We start from the raw sequence: 22,369 nt of genomic DNA on the forward strand, positions 1-22,369 counted from the left end.
AACATGGTCACACTTAGTTGATCACCCTAATTATGCAATTAAAAATTATGTTGAGACTTTAAATGACAATTGAGTTTCAATGTTAATTGCTTGCAAATTTGGGAATACAAATCTTCAAGAGCCCTATAGCTTAATTTCATAGTCTCTTGTGTTTTCAAGAAAGATGCCCGGGGTTCACATTCCTCCTTTGCTAATTGCAAATATATGAAAAATAAAAAGACTTTAATGCCCCGCCCTCATTTAGAACATAAAGTCATGGTTTAAAAAACCGAAATCGTTAGAGAACTAAAATGGGACTACTTCCTGATTTTGATTGGTTTTTGATTTTTACCCAAACTTATTTTGAGTCCAATTCCTAGTTCAACAGGCTGGGCCAGTCCGGTTTTTAAAACAATACATAAAGTATAACATTAAGTAAGACAAAAGATTTTTATTTAAATTTTGCTTTCTCAAAAAAAATATATATGTATTGAGTATGGTCCCACATATTAGTTTTGTGTATAGATCTCAGTTTTAATAAAATCTTCTTGGAATAAAAGCTTATAACACAAAAATATTATTAAAAAACTAAAATAATAAAAGTATCTATAATAATAATAATAATAATAATAATAAGTCCCCTGTATTTATAATCTAGTTAGTTAAAAAAAAAAAAAAAAAATCACTATTCTTTCATGTTTTAAGAAACTCCAATTTTAGAATCCCCTCTCTCTCACTCCAAAAAAAAAAGTGTAGATATGTGACAAGATCATAATGTGCCTTTATAATGAATTTATCTTTTATATGTTCAAATAAAAAATTTGGTGATTTCCGAATAACAATAATATACGTACCCTAACTTATGCACTGTTTAGGTTTGTCAAAAATACTCTCACTATAAATAAGATTTCTGTGAGAGTATATGTAATTACAATAAGAGGTTTTTTTTTTATAAGACAATGAGAGGCTCTGTTCCTTTATATAGAAAACAGATTGACCAAAATGCTTGAGTGAATTAATTGTTGTTGCAGAGGCTCTATTCCTTCATAAGCCTAACTAATCTAGTCAGTTGAGAGAATTAGCTGCTTCCTAATTACTTTAACCAGTTGAATTAGAACACGTGTCTAATCAAATACTAACAACTTGAGCTAAATGAAAAAAATGATCACGCGTGCGTCGTTTAAGTTAAAACTCTCTAAAAAAAAAAAAAAAGTACTCCCAAGTCTTTATGACATCGTTTTGAGTCTGGACTTCATCACCGTTTGAGGTCTGGGCCTTGTTGTATTAGGCAAATACGACACCATTTTCTTCATTTTTTTTAACAAGTTTGCTGAAGTAGATAATTAATTGTTGTTGCACGTTGTGTTCCCCAACTTGGAAACGTTGGAACTGTCCTCTATACACTCTGAAGAGATACTACTTCACAATCAACATCAGGCAAGCTCCTCTTTCAAATTAACAGACCCGAGATTTCAAAATTTGTGTAACTTGAACGTTAAAGGCTCTAGCAATTTAAAATACCTATTGTCTTCTTCTACAGCGACATTTATGGTTCAGCTCAAATATCTTGACATTGAGGACTGTAAGGTAATGGAAGAGGTACTATTCATAGAAGACTTAGGAGAAGAAGAAATAATTCCAAAGGTGTTGTTCCCTCGACTGGAACACCTGGTTCTAAAAGATCTTCCAGTCCTCAAAAGATTCTGCGTAGGAAGCAATATCAAATTTCCATCACTGCAGGTTATGGTGATAGAACAATGCACTAAATTGGAGTCATTCATATTCAAACCTGTTAGTTCAGGCATGACAGTGAGCAAAGAACTTAAGAAAGTGAATTCAGAGGAGATCTCTCATACTGCCATGCAACCTCTCTTCAATGAAGAGGTAATTCTATTTTTATTATCCCCTGTTTTACTTCGTATATATTTTATTTTCTATTATGCAGGTTGCATTCCCAAGTTTGGAAACATTGAGAATCTTGCACTTGGGAAACTTAAAAATCATATAGCATGATCAATTAGTTGATAATCATATGGCATGCTCAAACAAATTGTGTTTTCAAGAAGGCATATTTTTAAAATTTGCTATTTTTTTTCTTCTAAAAAAAACCCACATTTTCAAATAATTAGTTAGTGCTTGCTTTAGCCTTTTGCTGAATTTGTTGAATTTATGTGATACATTTTGTACACATGCATATGCACTAAAATAATACCTAAATATTTTATTGAACATGATTAATATAATAAATGAATGCCTAAGTTGAATATATTGAATGAACTTATAGTTTACCCTTTATTCTTTTGCTAGCTCTATGAACAAATTTCTTTTAAGGAAATCACATATATTGCAAGATTCACATTCTAAGCAAATTCGTATTGGCTTAAATAATCTTCGTTCAAATCTTAGGTTATGAGAAAATGTTTCATCTTTTCATCCTAATGATCAGGATGAATGAAGAAGAGCATATTTACAAAAAGATTCTTGTTAACCTCTTGGCCATGTTTCTCTAAAAAAAAAAAGAATTAGTGGAGCAAATTTCTTATATGGAAATCACTTATATTGCAAGATTCACCTTCTAAGAAAATTCGTATTGACTTGAATAATCTTCGTTCAAATCTTAGGCTATGAGAAAATGTTTCATCTTTTCATCCTAATGATTAGGATGAACGAAGAAGAGCATATTTACAAAAGATTCTTGTCAACCACTTGGCCATGTTTCCCTAAAAAAAATTAGTGGAGCATTGCGTCTATTTAATCCTAATTAATTTAAAGAACAAAAATTAGTTGGAAAATATCATAAAAAAGGAAGATGCATTTTGTTTATATTGTTACTTATTTAGACAAGTTATTAGTAATTGAATGGAAGATCAATAGTTTAAGAGAAGTGCTACGTCTATAATATTTTCACAATACTTTTACAATAAATTATAGGTGGTACATTGATAATAATTCTAATTTGAATTCACAACTTAAATTACTTTTTTACCCACCCAAAACAACCAATAACAATCTACGACTTAGGATTTATTGTGAAAGTGTTGTGGACATAGCATTTCTCATAGTTTAATGAGTGCTTGGTTGTGTACAATAAAAAAGATATAGCTGATAGCATTGATAATGAAACTATCAAACAATGATTTTAAATATATATATATATATATATATATATATGTTGTAATGTTAGTATATTTAAATTTTGTTTAATTTAAATTTTTTAATAACCACCTAAAAAAAATCCTAGAGCCACCACTAAAAACCATAAATTACATTTTCCATCTAAACATAGAATTCATTGGTATCTTTATTTAGTTTATATCTTGTCTTGCATTACGTTTATGATTGTTTCATATATCAAGAACTCATAGTATGGGTCCTGCAGGCTGCATTCCCCAATTTGGAGACATTAATAATCTCCCATATGCCTAACCTGAAAATTATATGGCATGACAAATTTGCCCCTAGCTCTTTTACAAAGCTTCAGTCAATGAATGTTCAATTATGTGAAAGTCTGATGAACTTCTTCTAATAGTGGACATAACACCTCACATTTTTTTGTGATAAAAAATGTGAATATGTAATTATGTATAGCTTGTTTAAATAAAATCTTATTGTAATAAAAGCTTATAGCACAAATAGTATTATTAAAACATTAAAAATTAATTAATAAAAGTAAGATGCAACCCGTATTAATAACGTAGCTATTTGGCAGGATCATAATGCGCTATTGTAACGTAGCTCTTTTCCTCGCATTGCTTGCCAAGTTGCCTCAAATGAAATAGAAATAATATAGGTACCTAGCTTATGCAATGTTTAGGTTTGTCAAAAATGCTATCTCTTTAAATAGAATTTCTATAATCTTTATTGAAGAAGAAAATGTGAGTATATGTTACAATGAGAGGCTCTATTTCTTTATGTAGTAAACAAAGCAATCAAAAATGAGAAACTTTTTTTGTTTATGAAAAAAAAAATGAGAACTGATATTAAAACTTTAACTAATCTAGTCATTTTAGAGAATTAAGTGCTTCCTAATTACTTGCAATGAATTCTCTGTGCAACCTCTCTTCAATGAAGAGGTAATTCTATTCTTATAATCCCCTGTTTTACTTCGTATATATCTTATTTTCAATTTTGTGAGTTACTATGATTAGTTATATTATTAACACACATGGGATGGACTTGCAGGTTGCATTCCCTAGTTTGGAAACATTGAAAGTCATGCACATGGAGAACTTGAAAATCATATGGCACGATCAATTTGCTGAAAATTCCTTTTTCAAGCTTCAATCTCTATTTGTTCAATACTGTGAAAATCTTGTGAACATCTTTGAATCTAATATGCTGACTAGATTCCAAAGTCTAGAGACTTTAGAAGTATCTTATTGTGGTTCACTACAAGAAGTGTTTGAACTTCAAAGGCACGATGTTAGAGAATCACATATTGTGACAGCCATTCCGTTAAAAACATTGATATTGAAGAGTCTACCTAAAATGAAGCATGTATGGAATGAGGACCCCCAAGGAATTTTCAGCTTTCAAAATCTACAAGTAATAAGAGTTTGTGAATGTGAGAGTTTGAACAGTTTGTTCCCAGCATCTTTGGCTAGATTTCTCATGCAATTAGAGGATCTTCGGATAGTCGATTGTGGAGTGGAGGAAATTGTTTCACGGGAAGAAATTGCAGAAGCAGCAGCAAGATTTGTTTTCCCTAAAGTAACTATCCTAGTACTTCGTAAATTGCCAAAGCTCAAGTGGTTTTGCCGAGGGGTGTATACTTCAGAATGGCCATTGTTGAAAGACTTGGAGGTGTCTGAATGTGATCAAATTGAGATATTTGCTTCAAAAATTTTGAACTTCCAAGAAACAGTTGAACGGAGCCAACTAGAGACCTCCATTCAACTACACCTTTTCTTGGTTGAAGAGGTAAGAGGCTAATTTAACTACTCTTCTATAATATTTAGATTTATGAGAAATAATAATTTTTTTGGAGTAGTGCTCGTCTCTCATGCAAAAACAAGTTTTGAATGAGAAGTTCTTAGTAAAGGTCATATATCTATATACTTTATCTTTCTTTTCTTTAACGAAATCCTTAATCTATATACTTTAATCAAAATATAGGTAGCTTTGGTGTGTTTTTTTTGGTCAACATGTCAGAAATATGAAAGTGCTACAGGTATCAAATTGTGACAAATTGAAACAATTGATCGACAATAACTACTAAATGATGAACATGGTTTTGGAAAAAGGCTTTTCTTGTAAATGACTCTTACTCCACTTTGCATTTGATTGACTAGTACTGTTCGATAGTATTTACGAATTACAACATTGTTCTTTATTTTTATTTTTATTTTTTTGATAAACATTGTTCTTTATTATGTACTTTCTTTGTATTTTTTTTTTTTTTTTTAAGTTTCATCTAGATATAATAAGGTTGGACCATATTCTTACCATTAATTTTAGAGACTTCAAGGATATATTCCATTTCATTAATAAATCTATTTTTTTTGTTCAAAGCTTTGATTTTTTTTTTTTTTTTTTTTATAGGGTACAATGAGAGGCTCTGTTTCTTTATGTAGCAAACAGAGCAATCAAGAATTAGAAACTTTTTTTTTTTTTTTTTTGAAAAAAAGAAAATGAGAAACTAATATCAAAATTTTAACTAATCTAGTAGTAAAATAGAATTTACTTCTTCCTAATTACTTACAATGAATTCTCTATGCAACCTCTCTTCAATGAAGGGATAATTCTATTTTTATAATCCCCTGTTTTACTTTGTATATATCTTATTTTCTATTATGTGAGTTACTATGATTAGTTATTTTATTAACACACATGGAATGGACTTGCAGGTTGCATTCCCTAGTTTGGAAACATTGCGTTTGGATCAGTGTGTGTTGGAAGACAAAGCTATGATTGGAGAGCTGAGAAATTTAAAAATTCTTAGCCTTGTTCACTCCAATGTTGAACAGTTGCCAACAGAAACAGGGTTTTTGACTCGTTTACGGATTTTGAATTTAAGCAATTGTACCAAACTTAAAGTGATTCCACCAAATGTCCTATCATGTTTGATACAATTAGAAGAGCTATATGTCGGCAATAGCTTCACTCAGTGGGACGTTGAAGAACTCAACAATGAAAGAGCTAGCCTTGCAGAGCTAAAGCATTTGTCACGGTTGACTACTTTAGAAGTGCACATTCCAGATGCCAACATGTTGCCAAAAGATCTGTTATTCGAGAAGTTGCAAAGATACAAAATATTCGTAGGAGATGTGTGGGATTGGACTGATAAACATGAAAACTCAAGAGCACTAAAACTCAAGTTGAGTACAAGCTTTCATTTGGAGAGGGGGATTAAAATGTTGTTGAATGGTATTGAAAATCTGTGGTTGGATGAGTTAAAGGGTGTTAAGAGCGTCATCTATGAATTAGATATGACAGGCTTCCAACAACTGAAGCATCTACATGTCCAAAACAATGTCGAGATCAAGTACATCATCAATTCGACTGGGATGGTTATCTCTGATGTTGTCTTTCCTGTCTTGGAGAAACTCTCTCTCAAAAACATGATCAACTTGGAAGAAATATGTCACGGCCAGATTCCCTTGGCATCCTTTCGTAACTTAAGCATTATGAAAGTGAAACATTGTGAGAAACTAAAATTTATCTTCCCGTCAACCATAGCCAAGGGCCTTCCACAACTTCTAAAATTGGTGATACAAGAATGTAGCATAATGGGTGCAATAATCATAAAAGAAGAGGGCGAAATAGAAGACAGAGATATGATCTTGTTCCCTCAATTGCGTCACTTAGAACTCCATCAGCTTCCAAAACTCGTGAGTTTTTTAAACACACAAAAGTCAGTCATAAATGATGCTGGAGAAATCATTCCCGAATGCGAGCTGGATTTTCACATGCCAATCCTACAGGAACAGGTATATTAAAGTTTAGATTTGCATATAATGATCCCAAAGATGTGGCACACACCCACATAGATTGCTTGTCCAACTTGTCCGGAAAGCAACCGATTTAGTATTTTGGAGTAATGCTTCTTTTTTCTACATAGCAGTGGTTAAATTCTTTACACCTTCCATAGCAATATAAATCATGAACCGTTAATACCTCAGTAAAATATTGATAGTCATTTATCTACTGTTAATTGAAGTGCATAGGAAGTAACACACTAGTGGTTGCTTGTGACAAACAATGACCTTTCTCCGGTTCAAACAATCCTTGGACATGTGAGAGAGACATGTGCCTCAAGTGAGGTTATTGCCTTGTATATAGTTGAAAATTATTTGTGTCCTAATTTATGAAGCTAAATTTAGAGTCCGTTTGACTTTTTCTTATTTGTTAAAAACTTTTTCTTTTTGTCTAATTTTTTTAACTTTTTTTTTTATATAAATAATCTAATTTTTAGTTTTTCCAAAAGTAAGTTTACTTTTTAGTTTTTTGTCACACATTTAACACAAAAGTTACTAAAAACTATTTCCTTTTTTATAAACACTACGAAAATAAGCTACCGAAAATAAGAGATTACAAATTTTAAGACTTATTTTAATCACCCCTACTCCGGGTCAAACAATCCTTGGACACGTGAGAGAGACAAGTGCCTCAAGTGAGGTTATTGCCTTATATATAGTTGAAAATTATTGGGTAAAATACTATTTTCGTCCCTAAATTTTATCAAAAGTCTGTTTTTCGTCCCTAAACTTTACAAAATGTTCTACCTTACGTCCTTCCGTCTATCTCCATTAGTTTATGCATACGTGGCTTAAAAGAAATACTGATGTGATATCTGACATTGACCAAACCATTTTTATTTAAAAAATTATGTACGCATGGCATATATTTATTATTACACGTGGAAACAACACACTCAAACATCCCTTATACCATCATGTCTCCCACCTGCTACTCTTTCATTTACCTTTCTAAAGCAACCAAACAGAATGTTTAACTTTAGAGTCAGGTTGACTTTTTCTTTTTGTCTAATTTTTTAAACTTTTTTTTATATAAATAATCTAATTTTTAGTTTTTCGAAAAATAAGTTTACTTTTTGGTTTTTTGTCACACAATTAACTTAAAATTTACTAAAAACTATATATATATATATATATATATTATAAACACTACGAAAATTAGCTACCTAAAAATAAGAGATTACCAAATGAACACTTAAATATTGAAAATTTTAAAACTTATTTTGATCGCCCCTATTATTTAATTAAAATTTTTAATGAGACTTTAAATTATTATTGGGTATGGTCTCACCTATTAGCCTTTATGTACATAGCCAAATCCGTTTTAATGGAAAAAATTACTCTAACCTAACCTGAAGTTTACTAAATTACATTGACTTCTTTCATTATTTTGAATTGTATATAAACCTTCCTTGGGCACTCGCATCAATGCTAGTATAATAGAAAAAATACCACATTTTAACCAACTAAGTCCAACCTTCACCCATATTTTAGACCATGTAAAGTTGTGTAAAAATACATATTCGCTATAGTAACAATATAAATTTACACTATCATTATATATTTTGTATTTTTTTTAATTCTTTATTTGTGTAACCTGAGGATAAAAGAAGAGAGAGGATAATAGTTGTTGTGTGTGAAGAAATATAAACAATCAAAAATCAAGAAAATTGATAATTTAATGAGATGTAGTGTAAAATAGATAATTTTATGTGGGTTGTTTTGAAAAGTTAGAATGTAAAATAGAAAAAGTAGTTTCTTATCCATAAATTAAAAAAAAAAAAAAATTGCACGAACTAATACGAATGCTCTTCAAAATAAACTATCATCTGTCGGAATTGAGATTAGGTGCAATAACTCTCAATGGCTGAGAAGAAACTTCCAAATCTTAACCATTGAATAAAAAAGTTATAAAAAATTTAAAAGTAAAAAAAAAAAAAAATTGTAAAGATGGTAAAAATATTTAGAGTGATGAGGGGGAAGTTGAACCTAATTCAAATCCTGTTAGCTAAACACCGTTAAAACTTAAAAGTCAGTATCCAAAAATGAATAAATTTATATTTTTTACCATCACTTTCTAATTGAAATTATCATTTACCCCCCAAAACCCATCTTCTGCTTGCTTCTGTCTTCCCCTGTGAGGCTGCGACTGAAATCTAGTCCCTCTCTCTCTAATCCTTACATTGAAACCCCCCCCCCCTTTTTTTATTTTATTTTAATCTTTCCCTTTTCTTTAATTTTGATTTTCCCACCCTTGAGGATTGAGGTGTGAGCTTTGGTTGTATGATGTGGGTTTGGTGGATGGTGGCGGATTTCTAGAGGTGTTTGAGTGACTTTGGCGTGTAGATAGATGTGATTCCAAATCTGGTGGTTGATTAAACAAGGAGGGGGAAATCAGGTTGGTTCAACCATTGGCTTATCGAGTTTACAAGCTTGGACGATTCGATGAATTAGATACTTGGGTTTTTCTTGAGTTTTAGGTGATTGTTACTTGATGATTATAGGAATTCAAAAATTGGAATCACACCTACCCACGCATGTGGTATTGAAATTTATTCAGGTCTCTAATTAACATATATGCTTATGCTATGGCAAAACAAGTAGATGGGTAGTTAGAGGCTGTTTTGGGATAGATTTAAATAAACAGTGTAAAAAATATTTGATAAGTTTCCCGTAGAGCTATATGGAGAGGAAGGTGTACTGTGCCAAAGAGAAGAACAACTGGGTGGTAAACAAAAGAAGCCAGATTTATCACAAATCCTAAATAAATCATCTTTCGTTCCTGACTTTTAACTATGTTTAAGGAAGAAAGTGTAGTTTATTTTGGAAATAGGAAAGTAAGTTATGTACAGTCCAAAACAATAAGGAAAGTTAGTGTATTTTTTTTTTTTTTGAGGGAAAGTAATTTTAGTAACCTACCAGTGCAATTTTCCCAATTTTAATAAGATGTTCTTGTAATAAAAGCTTATAGCACAAATGGTATTATTATTCTATAATATTATTACAACAACAAAAATCAAACATTAAAAATACTTTAATTTCAAAATTTTTGAACCATCATGAAAATATCCATGTGGTTTCTCAAAAAGTAAAAAATGAAAATATCCATGTGGTGGGCACGTTGGTGTGGCTGTGACGTATACACGGAGGGTTCCAGATTCAATCCACCATACAATCAGTTATTTAGATTTTTGGGACATATTATGGGTAGGAAAGTGGAATAGTTCAACTAAAGGTTCGGACACCACTTCCTTATATTATAAATAAATAAATAAAATCTCAAAATTATGGGGTTGGCTATGGATCTCAAAAAATTTAATATATAAAAATTAAGATGTAATTAACCTAGTTAAATAATAAATAAATAAAAAAATCACTATTTTATACTTCATGATTTAAGAAATATTAAGGCTAAATTGCAAACTATACTTCTAAATTTTGGAGTATTTGGATTTTATACCCCGAAGTTTCAAAATTAGGATTTTATTTCCTAAAGTTCTATTCCATTTGCATTAGTAACCCTTCTGTCCATATTTTCCGTTAAGTGCCATAAAAATTTGTCATGCTTGTTTAGTTTGTCTAATAAAATAATGTGACATTATTTGTGGTCTAAGAAAATTAAAAATGAGATGGCATAATAAAAATTGCGTGGCATCATATTATTAGAAAAACTAAATACGAGTGACAAACTTATATGACACTTAATGGAAAATAGGGATGGAGTGGCTGCTGATGCAAAATAAATTAAAATTCAAAGAGTAAAATCCAAATTTTGAAATTTCAAAATGTAAAATCTAAGCACCTCTAAATTTTAAGATTGTAGTTTGTAATTTAGCCAAATATTAATTTTTAGAGTTTTACACATGTGACAACGAGTATCTTCCATGATGGGTCATAAGTTTGAGTGCGTGAATCAACCTCACTAAAATAATTGAGGATAAGACTACCTATCATAAACAATTGATGATAAGACTACCTATCATACCAAAAATGAGAAACTGAATTCATAACTAGTTAATCTAGATGGAATTAGGCAGCGTGTCTAATTAAATAAAAACTTGAGCAAAATGATAGTGAGTAAACGCGAGCATCATTTAAGTACTCCCAAGTCTTTACGACATCGTTTTGAGTCTGGACTTCATCAGTCATCACCATTTGAGGTCTGATCCCTGTTGTATTAGGCATATACGACACCGTTGTCTTCATCTCTTTAAACAAGTTTGATGGGCGTTTGGTAACATTGTTTAGTAACGTTGTATTAGTAATGTTGTTTGTATTTTTTGAAAATACGTGTGAGTGAAAAAGTATGTGAAAATACGTGTAATGTTGTTTAAACACTGAAAACTGTTGCTCAAAACACCTTACCAAACAGCCCTTAATTGTTGTTGCAGGTTGTATTCCCCAAGTTGGAATCATTGAAACTGTCCTCTATACACTCCGAAGAGATACCGCACAACCAACATCATGCAAGCTCCGCTTTCAAATTAGCAAACATACAAACAGACTCAAGATTTCAAAATTTGTGTTACTTGACCGTGAAAGGCTCTGGCAATTTAAAATACCTGCTGTCTTCCTCTACAGCGAGATTTATGGTTCAGCTCAAATATCTTTACATTGAGGACTGTAAGGAAATGGAAGAGATACTACTCACAGAAGACTCAGGAGAAGAAGAAATCATTCCAAAGGTGCTGTTCCCTCAACTGAAAGACCTGTTTCTAAAAGATCTTCCCGTCCTCAAAAGATTTTGCATGGGAAGCAATATCAGATTTCCATCCTTGACGGGTATGACGATAGAACAATGCCCTAAATTGGAGTCATTCATATTCAAACCTGTTAGTTCAGAGGAGATGAATTCAGAGGAGATCTCCCGTACTACCATGCAACCTCTCTTCAATGAAAAGGTAATTCTATTTTTATTATCCCCTATTTTACTTTGTATATATCTTATTTTCTAATATGTGAGTTATTATGATTAGATGTGTCAATAACACACAGTATGGGCTTTCAGGTTGCATTCCCTAGTTTGGAAACACTGGGAATCTTTCACTTGGAAAACTTGAAAATCAAATGGCATGATCAATTAGCTGAAAATCACTTTGTTTTTTTTTTTTTTTTTTTTTTTTTTTTTTTTTTTTTTTTTTTTTTTTTTTTTTTTTTTTTTTTTTTTTTTTCCTTCTAAAAAAAAATGCTCATTTTCATATAGTTACGATATTAGTACTTGCTTTAGTCTTTAGCTGAATTTGTTGATTTTATGTAATACATTTTGTACACATGCATATGCACTAAAGTAATCGCTAAATACTTCATTGAACATAATCAATATATATAAAAGCAAAGACCTCATACAAGAGAGTATGAGGTCCTGTCATATGGCGCACTCTATGAAGAAAATTGAAATACTCTAAAGCCACATAAGAGATAAGACTTTTCTAATTAAAAAATAAATATTCTTTGTATCCTTTGGTTTAATGTTTCAAGACTTTTCATCTCTCACACATACACACAAAACTCTTTGCATTTTAATTCACTATTTTCACCTTTTGCATTTCTACCCTTTTATATATACCTATCCATAGCCCTTCATATCATCTCATGTTAAATACACACACATAAAAAATGATGTCATTTACCTTCAAACTTCAATCTTTTGGCGACACCTACCTACCTCTAACACTGTTGTTTCATCTAATCCTTTCTTGTTTGAGTTGGCTACAACCAAAAAAGGAGGACTTGCATTTTATATTGAGTGACAACGGCAATTACGACTTTGATGTTAAAATTGGACGTTTTGGATTTGTGGGTTTTGTAAGTGATGTGATTAACTGTGAGTGTTTGGAATGTGCATTTTGTTTTAGTATTAAGGAGAAAAAGAAAGACACATTCTATATCAACTCTAATTCTATAATTTTTCTCCAAAGTTTTTTTTTTCCTCACTACTTCAATTGAGTAATTATAATGGATGTGTAAGCAATTTATAATTGCTGTTTTTTTATGATAAACTCATTACTAATAAAATTCTATAACAATTATGCTATAATATATATACAACATTCTCCAAAACCATCTTACATAAAACATTACAATATTATCCATGCATTGCACGGGTAACTTACTAGTTAATATAATGGTTGAATGCCCAAGTTGAATATATATTGAATGAACTTATAGTTTTCCCTTTATTCTTTTGCCAGCACTATGATTAAATTTCTTATAAGGAAATCACATATATTGCAAGATTCACATTCTAAGAAAATTCATATTGACTTGAATAATCTTCGTTCAAATCTTAGGCTATGAGAAAATATTTCATCTTTTCATCCTAATAATCAGGATGAAATAAGAAAAGCGTATCTACAAAGAGATTCTTGTCAACTTCTTGACCATGATTCCCTAAAAAAAAAAAAAAAAAAAAAATTAGTGGAGCATTGCATCTATTTAACTCTGATTAGTTTAAAGAATACAAAAATTAGTTGGAAAATATCATAAAAAATGAAGATGCATTTTGTTTATATTGTTACTTATTGAGGCAAGTTATTAGTAATTGAATGGGAGATCAATAGTTTAAGAGAAGTGCTACGTCCGTAACATTTTCACAGGATTTTCATTTTAAATATAAAAATTTCCTAAATCAGTAGGTCAAATACTAATACATTAACCAATAGGCTATGCTCCTTTTTTATGTCTGTCCTGGATTTAATATTTTATTTATTTACAATTTAGATTATAGTTTTCCAAATTATTATATTACCCCTCTCAATCTATAATTATTTGATAATTTTATTTGAGGTTCAAGAACTATGTTTTTTACATGTGAATATACAATTTATTAATTTATGTTGAAATGATTTTATTTTAGATAAATTTTTTTTTTATTTGAAAGATTACTAAGCACAATTTTTTTTCCACTTATTTATGCTTTATTATTTTCTTTTAACCTTATAAAAATGGTGAACATTCATTTGAAAGTTGTGTAATTTTTTTAGACATTTTTAGTATAAATTTGTTAATGTTTGTCGCTTTAATATCTTTATTTGTATTTTATTATTATTAAATTAATTATAACATCATCACGGTTCGACTTCGGTTGAACCCGGTGCAAATTCTATGACATCAGTACAAATTCTAAATGTTAGGTTATTATTGTTTGTCATAAGTGGGCCAAAAAAAAATTTTTAAGTTGTATGTTCATATTAGAACTAATTGCAACTTATCATCTATAATTTGTAGTAGACATAGCACCTCTCATATTTTTGTGATAAAAATTTGTGTATACATAGCATGTATTAATAAAATCTTATTGTAATAAAAGCTTATAGCAATGAAATTCTAAAGAGAGAATCTAACAGTGTTTAGCTAGATTGAAGAACAACAAACAATTGTAGAGAGAGAGAAGAAAAAGGAGAGAGAGAGAGAGAGAGAGAGATAGAGAGTGAGAGAGATATCAAAGAGAAATTGTATTTGATCTTGCTTAATTACATTTTGGTGCTAAATCTCCCTAACTGAATAAAATAGAACCCCCTGGAATTACGGATTAGATCCATGAAAGGTGAAGTTCGTTGAGTTGGTTGATCACAGCTTCCTAACTGAAATGCCCGCCAATACCCACTGATTCTTGAATCTTCAATAAGACACCGTTTGAGCAATACCAATACATTAGCTATTTACTTGAATGAAACGATGCGTCTGACTGCCTTTTTTCTGCAGATTTAATGAAAAGGTGTGTTTATCATCTTCAACATATAGGACAAACACTATTATTATAACATTAAAAATTAATTAATAAAAGTAAGATGCAACCCGTATTTATAACCTTGCTATTTGCAAGGATCATAATCTGCTATTTTAATGAATTTATCTTTAGATGGCTCCTTCCTCACATTGCTTGCCAAGTTGCCTCAAATGAAACTTTAGGTTTGTCAAAAATGCTGACTCTTTAAATAGAATTGCTGTGATCTTCATTGAAGATGAAAATGTGAGTATATGTTACAATGAGAGGCTCTTTTTTTTTTTTAGTAATCAGAGCAATCAAAAATGAGAAACTTTTTTTTTTTTTTTTTGGATTAAAAAAATGAGAAACTGATATCAAAAGTTTAACTAATCTAGTCTTTTGAGAAACTAACTGCTTCCTAATTACTTACAATGAATTCTCTGTGAAACCTCTCTTTAATGAAGAGGTAATTCTATTTTTGTAATCCCCTGTTTTACTTCGTATATATCTTATTTTCTATTTTGTGAGTTACTATGATTAGTTATGTTATTAACACACATGGGATGGACTTGCAGGTTGCATTCCCTAGTTTGGAAACATTGAAAATCAAGCACATGGAGAACTTGAAAATCATATGGCACGATCAATTAGTTGAAAATTCCTTTTTCAAGCTTCAATCTCTACTTGTTGAATACTGTGAAAATCTTGTGAACATCATTGAATCTAATATGCTGACAAGATTCCAAAGTCTAGAGACTTTACAAGTATATAATTGTGGTTCACTACAAGAAGTGTTTGAAATTCAAGGGCACGATTATAGAGACACACATGCCGTGACAGTCATTCCTTTGAAAAGATTTTATTTGCGTCATCTACCGAAGATGAAGCAGATATGGAATAAGGACCCTCATGGAATTTTCAACTTTCCAAACCTACAAGTAGTAAGTGCTTGGGAATGTGAGAGTTTGCAAAGTTTGTTCCCAGCATCTGTGGCTAGATGTCTCATGCAATTGGAGGATCTTCGGATAGCCGATTGTGGAGTGGAGGAAATTGTTTCACAGGAAGAAATCGCAGAAGCAGCAGCAAGATTTGTTTTCCCTAAAGTAACTCTCCTAATACTTCATAAATTGCCAAAGCTCAAGTGGTTTTACCGAGGGGTGCATACTTCAGAATGGCCATTGCTGAAAAAATTGGATGTGTATGGATGTGATCAAATTGAGATATTTACTTCAAAAAAATTTAGAAATGAAGAACCAGATGAACAGAGTCTATCAGAGACATCCATTCAACAACGACTTTTCTTGGTTGAAGAGGTAAGAGACTAATGCTATAGCAAAAATTATAGCTGATTCGTTTTAAAAAAAAAAAAAAAACTGGTCCCCAATTTTAAGTTTTTAGCATGGGTCATAAACCAATACATTTTCTATAAAATCTGTGTGCTTTGGTTTTTTGTCTACGTGTCTGGAAACCTGATAATACGACATATGTGGCAATTTTGGTAAGCTAGTAAACTTAATGAAAAAAAGATGATCAATGTATAGCATGTCTCTTTCGTAAATTCTTTTCTTAAAAAATGACACCACCTTGCATTTGATTTGCAAGCATGTACATTCATGACATATTTTGTAGGTACTTTGCTAGGGTTATAAGCCCCGTAGGAACAATGCTAATCAATTCTTAATCAAGTAATTAATTATACTCTAGGTCTAAATTGAATATTGCACAAATATGGATCATAATAGACAACTAAAATAATGACTTAGGAAAACCAATGAAAAAAACCGTTGGGCTGGAATGACTTAATTGTCAATTCTTAATGTATAACAAATCCATTTGAATAAAGGCACCTAAAATTAAGGAAAAATAATAACTAAAATTAAGAAATAATAACTATAATTGTTTATAGGATTCATGACAAGTTTCTTAAAAATTCAATCTATGTTAATTTCTTCTTTTTATTTTTCATCTAGTTATATTCCTGTAGACATCTCTACACATTGAAGGGATATCACTCCTTAAAAGCATGTCCTCATGTGCTTTCCTATGCAATGTGGGGATTCTATAAATTGCATGCCCCCTTTTAGATCTCTAAAATCTATCTAATCAAAGTATACATATATGAAGATGCTTCGCAAACAAAACACAAAATATCATATAAGGAATTTTGCTCAACAATGATTAACAGAGCCAATTAAAAAACAAATACAAAAACTGTGATGTTGTCCATCGAAAAGTTTATCAAATTAACAAATATCAACAAAATCTCATAATTAAGCTTCTATATGCATCATTATAAAATTTAAAATTTTGGCAATCATGTTAAACATAAAAATTTAATCACAAGTGCTGTTTAATGCATCTGTATAAGATGGTTTTCTTATAAATGACTCCACCTTGCATCTGATTTGCAAGCATATATTCATCTCATATTTTGTAGATACTTCTTTTTTTGAGAGATTGGTTTATTGGATATTCATGACATTTTTCATTACTCTTTAATTTATGATCAAGTCTTCATGATTTTTTTTTTAATCAAGATATATGATCCATTGACACTTTGGGACCGTATTCAAAAATACTTTATTGAACGTAATTAATATAATGGTTGAATGTCTAAGTTGAATACATATTAAATGAACTTATAGTTTGCCCTTTATTCTTTTGCTAGCACTATGAATAAATTTCTTATAAGGAAATCACTTATATTGCAAGATTCACATTCTAAGCAAATTCGTATTGACTTAAATAATCTTCTTTCAAATCTTAGGCTATGAGAAAATGTTTCATCTTTTCATCCTAATGATCAGAATGTACAAAGAGATTCTTGTCAACCTCTTGGCCATGTTTCCCTAAAAAAGAAATTAGTGGAGCGTTGCGTCTATTTAATCCTAATTAGTTTAAAGAATACAAAAATTAGTTGGAAAATATCATAAAAAAGGAAGATGCATTTTGTTTATATTGTTACTTATTTAGGCAAGTTATTAGTAATTGAATGGGCGATCAATAGTTTAAGAGAAGTGGTACGTCTACAACATTTTCACAATACTTTTATAATAAATTATAGGTGGTACATTGATATTAATTCTAATTTGAATTCACAACTTAAAGTACTTTTTTAGCCACCCATAACAACCAATAATAATCTACGACTTAAGATTTGTTGTAAAAGTATTGTGGACATAGCATTTCTCATAGTTTAATGATTGCTTGGTTGTGTACAATAAAGAAGATGTAGTTGATAGCATTGATAATGAAGCTATCAAACAACGATTATATATATATATATATATATATATATATATATATTGTTTTGATGTTGATATATTCAAATTTTATTTTTATTAAATTTTGTTTAATTTAAATTTTTTAAGAACCACCTAAAAAAAATTCTTAGAGCCACCACTAAAACCATAAATACATTTTCCATCTAAACATAGAATTCATTGGTATCTTTATTTAATTTATATCTTCTCTTGCATTACGCGTATGATTGTTTCCTATATCAAGAACTCATAGTATGGGTCCTACAGGTTGCATTCCCCAATTTGGAGACATTGATAATCTCCTATATGCCTAACCTGAAAATTATATGGCATGACAAATTTGCCCCTGGCTCTTTTACAAAGCTTCAGTCCATGAAGGTTCAATTCTGTGAAAATCTTATGAAAATCTTCCAAGTTAATATGCTGTCAAGATTCCAGAGCTTGGAGTCCCTTGTAGTAGCAGATTGTGGTTCGGTACAAGAAATATTTGAACTACAAGGGCAAGAAGTTACAGAAACACGAGCAATAATAGTGACTCAATTGAAAAAATTATTTATGCATCGTCTACCGAAGTTGAAGTGTGTATGGAATAAGGACCCCAAAGGGACGTTCTCCTTTCCAAATCTACAAAAAATAAGTGTTTGGGAATGTGAGAGTTTGAAAAGTTTGTTTCCAACCTCATTGGCTAGATGTCTCAAGCAACTGGAAGATCTTCAAATAGCTGAATGTGGGATTGAGGAAATTATCGAACAAGAAGAAGGTGCAAAAGAAGATGCCAGGTTCATGTTCCCTAAATTGACTCTCTTGATGCTTCGACAATTGCCAAAACTCAAGTGGTTTTACCGAGGGGTGCATACTTCAGAATGGCCGTTATTGAAAACCTTGGAGGTGTCTGGATCAAATGAAATTCAAATATTTGCTTCAAAAGAATTTAGAATCGAAGAACCAGATGAACAAAGTCAACTAGAGACATCCATTCAACAACCACTTTTCTTGGTTGAAGAGGTAAGTGACTAATGGTATAACATAAATTATAGATGATCCCTCTCAAAAAAGTAAAACCGGTCCCAAATTTGAAATTTATTATGCATTTAATTACGTTTTCTTTTTAATAATCTGATTAAATTTTATTATATATTTAGAAAAATGCTATATACACAACATTTTTACTACAAATCCTCAATGTTAGGTTGTTATTAGTAATTGAATGGGAGATCAATAGTTTAAGAGATGTGCTATATTCAAAACATTTTTACAATACTTTCACAACAAATTATAGGTGGTACATTGAAATTAATTCTAATTTGAATTCATAACTTAAATTATAGGTGGTACAATTTAGATTATAGTTTTCCAAATTATTATATTATCCCTCTCAATCTATTATTATTTGGTAATTTTATTAGAGGTTCAAGAACTATGTTTTTTACATGTGAATATACAATTTATTAATTTACGTTGAAAATGATTTTATTTTAGGTAATTTGTTTTTATTTGAAAGATTACTAAACACAATTTTTTTTTTCCACTTGTTTATGCTTTATTATTTTCTATTAACCTTATAAAAATGGTGAACATTCATTTGAAAGTTGTGTAATTTTCTTAGACATATTTTTAGTATAAATTTGTTAATGTTTGTCGTTTTAATACCTTTATCTGTATTTTATTATTATTTAATTAATTATAACATCATTACGGTTCAACCTTAGTTGAACCTTGGTGCAAATTCTATGACGTCAGTACAAATTCTAAATGTTAGGTTGTTATTGTTTGTTATGAGTGGACAAAAAAATAATAATAATAATTTAAGTTGTATAGTGATGGCTACAGAAATTTTTCTCAGGGTATTCCTTAAGAAATATAAATTATACAATCTAATAAAAAAAGAAATTCATATATTGACAATAACAACAATAAAAAAACACGCAAATACATAAAGTTTACAATTGCCTTCTACGAGTTTTCATATTTCGAAATCAGTGTATGATAGTCTTATTATCAATGCTACAAACTATATCTCTTTCAATGTACACAACCAAGCAATCATTCATCTACTAAATGTAGAACAAATTATGAAGCAAAATTTAATTTTATTAGTATAAAAAAAACTAAGGGTATTCCAAAAATATTTCTGAAGGGTAGACAAATAAAAAATTTTAAATTATTATATATTTAAAAAAAAATTCTGGTCTGGGTGGTCCGTGAACCTTAAGGTGGTGTGGCCCCTGAAGTTGTAGATTCATATTAGTACTAATTGCAACTTATCACCTATGATTTGCTGTGGACATAGCACCTCAAAGGGAAGTGTATTTGATCTTGCTTAATTACATTCTGGTGCTAGATACAGTATTTATACAAGTAAATCTCCCTAACTGAATAAAACAAAACCCCTGGAATTACGGATTGGATCCATGAAAGGTGGAGTTTGTTGAGTTGGTTGAACACAGCTTCCTAACTGAAAAGCCTGCAATACCAACTGATTCTTGAATCTTCAATAGGACGCCATTTGAGCAATACCAATACATTTGCTATTTACTTGAATGAAACGATGTGTCTGACTGCCTTTTGTCTGCAGACTTAATGAAAAGGGGTGTTTTAGCTTTATCATCTTCAACATATTGCACAAATAGTATTATTAAAACATTAAAAATTAATTAATAAAAGTAAAATGCAACCCATATTTATAACCTAGCTATTTGGCAGGATCATAATGTGCTATTGTAATGAATTTATCTTTAGATGGCTCCTTCCTCACATTGCTTGCCAAGTTGCCCCAAATGAAACTTTAGGTTTGTCAAAAATGCCGTCTCTTTAGATAGAATTGCTGTGATCTTTCTGAAGAAGAAAATGTGAGTATATGTTACAATGATATGCTCTATTTTTTTATGAAGTAAACAGAGTAAACAAAAATGATAATTTTTTTTTTTTTTTTTGACAAACAAATATGAGAAATTGATATCAAAATTTTAACTAATCTAGTCGTTTGAGAGAATTAACTGCTTCCTAATTATTTAGAATGAATTCTCTGTGCAACCTCTCTTCAATGAAGAGGTAATTCTATTTCTTTAATCCCCTGTTTTACTTCGTATATATCTTATTTTCTATTATGTGAGTTACTATGATTAGTTATGTTATTAACACACACGAGGATGGACTTGCAGGTTGCATTCCCTAGTTTGGAAACATTAACAGTCATGCACATGGAGAACTTGAAAATCATATGGCACGATCAATTAGCTGAAGATTCCTTTTTCAAGCTTCAATCTCTATCTGTTGAATATTGTGAAAATCTTGTGAACATCTTTGAATCTAATATGCTAACAAGATTCCAAAGTCTAGAGAGACTTGAAGTATCTTATTGTGGTTCACTGCAAGAAGTTTTTGAACTTCAGAGGCACGATGTTATAGAATCTCATGCTGTGACAGCCATTCCGTTAAAAAGATTGATGTTGCATAGTTTACCGAAAATGAAGCGAGTATGGAATAAGGACCCCCAAGGAATTTTTAGCTTTCAAAATCTACAAGAAATAAGTGTTTTGGAATGTGAGAGTCTGCAAAGTTTGTTCCCAGCATCTGTGGCTAGATTTCTCATGCAATTGGAGGATCTTCAGATAGACGATTGTGGAGTGGAGGAAATTGTTTCACGTGAAGAAATTGCAAAAGCAGCAACAAGATTTGTTTTCCCAAAAGTAACTCTCCTAGTACTTAGTAAATTGCCAGAGCTCAAGTGGTTTTGCCGAGGGGTGCATACTTCAGAATGGCCATTGCTGAAAGAATTGGAGGTGTCTGAATGTGATCAAATTGAGATATTTGCTTCAAAAATTTTGAACTTTCAAGAAACAGATGAAGAAAGCCAACTAGAGACCTCCATTCAACAACCTCTTTTCTTGGTTGAAGAGGTAAGAGGCTAAATTTGAAATTTAGTGTGCGTTTGCCAAGCAATGATTTTGTGTTTTGCATTTTTTTTTTCCTGTGTCCCACGACACTGTTCACGGACCAGCCAAGTACTGAAAAACTCACCAATAAGTTTGCTATAGTGTTTTTCGTTTTAAAAATTATTTTGCTACAGTATTTTCAGCAATAAGTTTTTAGTTTTCTGCAAAATAGGCGGTATCCAAACAGACCCTTATTATGCATTTAGTTACGTTTATTTTTTAATAATCTAATTAAATTATGTATATATTTAAAAAAATGCTATATACACAACATTTTTACTACAAATTCTCTATGTTAGGTTGTTATTAGTAATTGAATGGGAGATCAATAGCTTAAGAGAAGTGCTACGTCCACAACATTTTTACAATTATTTCACAGCAAATTATAGGTGGTACATTGAAATTAATTCTAATTTGAATTCACAACTTAAATTATTTTTTTACCCACCATAACAGTAACAAGGGATCAGTAGGTCAAATACTAATACAATAACCAATAGGCTATGC

General features: G+C 30.7%; 1 protein-coding gene across 1 annotated transcript; it reads left to right on the forward strand.

The window, feature by feature from the left end:
* Window positions 1-1,527: 1,527 nt before the first annotated feature.
* On the forward strand, window positions 1,528-21,838 carry LOC115979758. Its single transcript, XM_031101818.1, has 7 exons — window positions 1,528-1,863; window positions 4,162-4,899; window positions 5,826-6,908; window positions 11,348-11,857; window positions 15,240-15,977; window positions 18,195-18,932; window positions 21,089-21,838. Exons 1-7 carry the CDS (start codon window positions 1,528-1,530, stop codon window positions 21,836-21,838), a joined length of 4,893 nt encoding a protein of 1,630 aa, XP_030957678.1.
* Window positions 21,839-22,369: the final 531 nt, after the last annotated feature.

This window comes from Quercus lobata, chromosome 3, assembly GCF_001633185.2.
Source record: "Quercus lobata isolate SW786 chromosome 3, ValleyOak3.0 Primary Assembly, whole genome shotgun sequence".
Taxonomy (NCBI): domain Eukaryota; kingdom Viridiplantae; phylum Streptophyta; class Magnoliopsida; order Fagales; family Fagaceae; genus Quercus; species Quercus lobata.

Coding starts and splice junctions, on each gene's coding strand:
- LOC115979758 (XM_031101818.1), top strand. CDS start 1,528: ATGGTTCAGCTCAAATATCTTGACATTGAGGACTGTAAGGTAATGGAA. Junction 4,900..5,825: donor ACCTTTTCTTGGTTGAAGAG/GTAAGAGGCTAA, acceptor ATGGACTTGCAG/GTTGCATTCCCTAGTTTGGA. Junction 15,978..18,194: donor GACTTTTCTTGGTTGAAGAG/GTAAGAGACTAA, acceptor TGGGTCCTACAG/GTTGCATTCCCCAATTTGGA.